Source organism: Phalaenopsis equestris, unplaced genomic scaffold, assembly GCF_001263595.1.
Source record: "Phalaenopsis equestris unplaced genomic scaffold, ASM126359v1 Scaffold000201, whole genome shotgun sequence".
Lineage (NCBI taxonomy): Eukaryota > Viridiplantae > Streptophyta > Magnoliopsida > Asparagales > Orchidaceae > Phalaenopsis > Phalaenopsis equestris.
Genome location: NW_018164643.1, coordinates 207,557 through 212,932, shown reverse-complemented (window position 1 = coordinate 212,932; position 5,376 = coordinate 207,557). Strand labels below are relative to the sequence as shown.

Below are 5,376 nucleotides of genomic sequence, written 5' to 3'. Positions count from 1 at the left end.
AAGAAACAAAGATTGGGCTCTCCTTGAATGGGGGTCAGTGGAACCAGTAAGCATAGTGATAGAAATTCTAAGATAACGCACCTCAAGAGTATCTCCATGGAGCAGGAAAGATAAAGGTGGTTGGGTTTAGTAGCGACAAAGTTTGAAATAGAGTGATGACCATGTCTAGCAAGCCAATTAGCAGGTTTATTACCCTCTCTATATATGAAAGTAAAGTGGACCCTGAGGTTTGTTATGAATGTACTGAGCTTTTGGATCCATTGGTTGTGGAACCAAGAAGGTTGCTCTTCAGATTCTAGTAGCTTGATCAGCACGATAAAGTCCACCACAATCCAGATATTATACAATTCTGAGTTGTAAGCAATGGTTAAAGCCCAGAAAATTGTAATAACTTTTGCCGCAAGTGCATCAGTAGCCTTTACAGGAGCATGGAAAAATAGAAGGCATTGACTGGAATGATCCCTGAAAACACCCTCCATCCCAACACCCATTGCATTGAAGCTTCCATCAGTGTTGATTTTAACAGTAGAAGGTTGTGGAGGTTTCCAATAAAACTTATGGATTACTGGGGAGCTAGCACCTCAGTGATCAATGTATTGCTTATATTAGGGAAGTGTTTGTGTTAGATCATTTTGGAGAGATAATAGATACAATTTCCGACCACCTTTGAATACTGGGATGATTTGTCCTCAAATTTGGTGTGGTTCCTGTACATCCAGAGAAACCAAGCAACAGAAAAAGGGATGGGATCATGCTTATGTCTTGTCCAACTATACCAAAAATCAGATAACTTGGACCAGAATAAATCAGAATCATTCAAATTAATCTTTGCTAAGAACTTGGTCCAGACCTCCTGAGAAAATTTTCAATTAAAGAAAATGTGATTAATGTTTTCCTCACTCTCTAAGCACAGATAACATGTAGATGGCCCCCTCAATCCCTTTAGTTTAAGTATTTCATTAGTGGGCAGACCATTATGGAAGAATCTCCAACAGAAAAAGGACATGGAGGGAGAGAGAAATTTATTCCAAATGACCTGTCCACAAGGCACCGGATTTTAGCTAAAGAGTTTAGCATAGATATCCTTGGTGACACTTTGATTGGTGTTGGTTTGCCAAATAACTCTATCATTTTTGCTCTATCAAAGTAAATTTTAGAGATGTGAGTCACATAAGGTTTTTTGAAGAATATTTTGCAGTTTAGTAATAGACCACTGATCCCCCCTTAGAATTCAGGCACAGTAAGATTAAGATTCAAATTAGTAGGAGGAGCACAAATCCAATCCTTTTGGCACCAATGCTCCAGCCATGGTATTTTTCTTTTCTTTTGCTTTCCAGTCCCCAAGTCCCAAATAAACATCTCCTCAGCAAGAGTCCTCACTTTTAGCATATTGGCCCAAATCCTAGAATCCCCAAATTTCCTAAAAATTAGAGAAGGGTGTTTATCTTTGCAATACTTGCCCATCATAAACTTAGCCCACAAAGATGTTTGAGCTTTGAAATTTATCCACATTTTGCAGATGTTGACTTGGATGAGTTCGTGTAGCCCTTTAAACCTAATACCCCCTGCCAAAGTGGGTTTAGCTGCCCTTTGCCAAGAAGCCCAGTGAAGTTGTTGTCTTTGACCAGACCACATGAACCTTTTAAAAGCCCTCTCCAATTTAAGTTGTGTACTTTTATTCATATAAGTGGTTTAGAGAATCTAAGAAGGAAAGGTAGTAAGTATGTTTTGAGTAAGGTAATTCTACCATCATTAGAGAGGAAGGAATGAGACAATCCAGAAAGGTATGAAATAATTTTATGTAGAACATCATCAAATTGAATCTGCTTGGACATGCCACTGATGAGGAGCACACCAAAGTATTCTAATTGAGAATGGGCAATGAAGAACCCAGTGTAGCTAGAAATCCACTATTTGCAGTTGGGAGAGGACCTTTTATTGAAGATAAGTTAACACTTTGTAGGGCTAAAGAACATTCTAGATTGAGATTAGAAAGTTTGAAGGTAGTAAAAGACTTTTTTAAAAAACCATAATATCATCAGCATATAATAAATGGGAGATAGCCATATTAGATTTATGATGGTACCTAGAGTACCCCTGATATAGAAGTGACATATCTAGCGTTCTCGACAGGTAGTCCATGGCAAGGATGAAAATTGAGGAGGAAAGTGGTTCACCATGTTTCAGCCCTCTGGTAGCAGAAAAAGAACCCCAGGCATACCCATTGATGATAATGGAGTGCCTATTATTCAAAAGCCATCTGTGTATGATGGTGCAAAACTCAGGCTGGAACCCTCTAGCAGGAAGGATGTTTAGTATGAAATTCCAATTAACAGTGTCATATGCTTTTTTTATATCCAGCTTGTAAATCAGATTCCCTCCCATACAATGCTTATCAAGGTCTAGGAGCAATTCCTAAGCAAGCAAAAAATTGTTCAATTTTTTATCTCCCCTTTATGAAAGTTGTTTGCCTGGGACTTATCAGCTTATCCCAGTAAGGTTGGAGCCAGCTGACGATAATCTTGCTAATAGATTTGCTGAGGACTGAGGTTAGATAGATGTACCTGTAGTGATCCCAATTCTTTTGCATTTCAGCTTTAGGTATTAACACAAAATTAGAATCACTAAAGAAGTTGGGGAGGTTATTGCCTTGAAAGAAAATGATAATAACCTAAGTTACATCCTTTTTGATGATATGCCAAGAGTTCTTGTAAAAATCTGCAGTAAAGTCATCAAAGCCTGCAGTCTTGGAATTGTTTATGTAATTAAAGTCTCCCCCAACCAGCCAAGGGGAGTGCATATGCTCACTGATCTGCTGAAGGGAAACCCAAAGGGTTTTTCTATTCTCTTTGTGACAGCCTGCATAGATAAAAGTTGCATATTCCAATTTTCCATTGATAAGAAGGGAGAGATGACTAAACCAAGGATGATCCACCTGAATGTTCTACTATACCTCCTTTTTATTGAAATACCAAATCTTATTATTAGTATTAGCATAATGGGAAAAACCAGGAAATTTATTGATGAATCTCTGAGGGTTTCTATGAACCATAGGTTCAAGGATAACAATGCACTGAAGGAAAAAACCATGGTTTGTATTTTTTATTAAGATGTATAAGTCTTTTTAGAGATTGAGGATGGGCAATGCCCCTTATGTTCCAACAAAAAAAGCTAATCATTAAGGTTGAGTGAGGGTTGAGATGTGGATCTAGTTCTTTCTCTAGAAGGAGGAGATGAACCAGCCATCACCTTGCCAATTTATAGTTTTTGCGCTTCAGTAACCTGTTTCTTTTTCTTCTTAGATGTGAATAATTTCCAATCCTCCTCCATTAAATGTTTCATTTTAGAAATTCTTCCTTCCCCAGGGGCATTCAAATCATTAGTAGTAGTCAATGAAACATTCCTTTTTTCCTCCCTGCCACCATTAGGTGAGCTCTGAGAAGTTAAAGGAGTAATAATAGTCACATTATTCAACTCTTCCCTTATAACTCTAGGGGAGGTAGAAGAGGGAACATTGGAATCAGAAGGAATAGTATAGCTTTGAGAGGTGTCCAATAAAACACCTCCAACCTCCTCAGGGTGGGGTACCATAGCCAAAGGGGTAAGAGTTGGTAGAGCTGGCTTCTGTTAGTAACTTTCTCCCTAATGAGAGGGGTTCTTTTAGGGGGAGGGTACAACCTATAACACCTATCCCTAGTGTGCCCAAACATTTTTAAATTGTTGGCAGTATTAAGTTCTTTGCTCAAGAATGACTTTCTGCAAAAAACCTTCATTCTTAGACCCAATCCATATTCTTTTCAATTATGGAAGGGTGATGTCCCTTTCAATTAGAATTCTAGCCAAAGCAGGTCTGGCCTTGTTATATGTGGGGGCATTCACCTTTAAAGGCCTACCAAGAGCACAACCAATATTAAACAAATCATTCAAGTTGAAGAATGGGAAGGGGAGACCAGGCAATTTGAACCAAAGGGGAACCACAGGTGGCTCTTTGCTGGGATCAAAGTTAGGTGTCCATTTCATAGTCTTTATGGTGGTTCCTAAAATTAGTAGAGATTGCTTGGCAAAGAGTCTAGCATAGTCCTCTTTAACTGATAGTTGTATGAGTAAATGGCTACACAAAGAAAACTATTTTCCAGGCCCCAATAAACTTCAGAGACTCAAAAAATTCCTTACAAGCTCCATTTTTGGATGCCTCAACTGAAACTTACCAACAATTGAAAACTTCATTTTTTTATTCAGTGAGATAATCTCTTATTGTGAGAATAAAATAGCTGGTTCTCCTACTTTAGTTCCTAAAGGATGAATACATGGGTTGTCTCCCTTTCCAGCAACAGTATCATGACAAGCTTGGGCGCTTTGCTGGGATCAAAGTTAGGTGTCCATTTCATAGTCTTTATGGTGGTTCCTACAATTAGTAGAGATTGCTTGGCAAAGAGTCTAGCATAGTCCTCTTTAACTGATAGTTGTATGAGTAAATGGCTACACAAAGAAAACTATTTTCCAGGCCCCAATAAACTTCAGAGACTCAAAAAATTCCTTACAAGCTCCATTTTTGGATGCCTCAACTGAAACATACCAACAATTGAAAACTTCATTTTTTTATTCAGTGAGATAATCTCTTATTGTGAGAATAAAATAGTTGGTTCTCCTACTTTAGTTCCTAAAGGATGAATACATGGGTTGTCTCCCAGCAACAGTATCATGAGAAGCTTGTGGGAAAACTAACATATCTGGGTCCTGAAGAATATTAGTAGATTGACCAACTACCCCTGTATAGGTGGCCTTAGTCTACTGAGCATTAGTTTCAATATCTATTGGTGAAGCCATTGGAGGCGAAACAAAAGATCTAAAATCAAAAAGCTTCTTCCACCTTCTAAAAAAAACTAAGAGCAAAAATCACAGCAGCCAAAACCAAAGAAGCAAACACCACCTAGAAGAAAAAGTGGGTAGCAATAGGAACAACAAAGAGGTGTAAACACACAACCATGAAGTAGAAGCCACAAAAACTAAATGGAACAATGCTTCTAAATTCAAAAACTCCCAACCCCTGGAAAACCACAAAACACAACAACCAGGGAACCCAAAGCAAAAGAGGCTCTAAACAAGCTCCCAAAGAACAAGAACTACTCCACTTCCAACTTACCAGCCAACAGAAAAGAAGCTCCACGAGGGAAACTCTAGTTAAGCTAACAGCACCGCCACCACCATTATATATATATATATATATATTTTTTTATGTAAGGAGCATAGCTCCAATTCATTAAATGTAGCCAAGTACAAAGAGAAGGAAGGTGACAGGAGAGGGCCTTTATAAAGGGAAGCACCTCTCTAACCTATTACACATACTTCCTAAGATAAGGGATAGGCAAACGATCA

At 38.4% G+C, this 5,376-nt stretch overlaps 1 protein-coding gene across 1 annotated transcript in view; it reads right to left on the bottom strand.

Moving 5' to 3' along the window:
• Nucleotides 1–273: 273 nt before the first annotated feature.
• The window catches only part of LOC110022632 (probable serine/threonine-protein kinase PBL16), a gene marked incomplete at its 3' end in the record, with an annotated part of 11,001 nt that continues 5,898 nt past the window's right edge, over nt 274–5,376 (bottom strand). The window contains exons 5-6 of the mRNA XM_020721678.1: nt 675–853; nt 274–573 (exon numbers count right to left, since the gene is read on the bottom strand). Of these exons, the coding sequence (XP_020577337.1) occupies nt 274–573; nt 675–853 (479 nt within the window). The remainder of the gene's footprint in view (nt 574–674; nt 854–5,376) is intronic.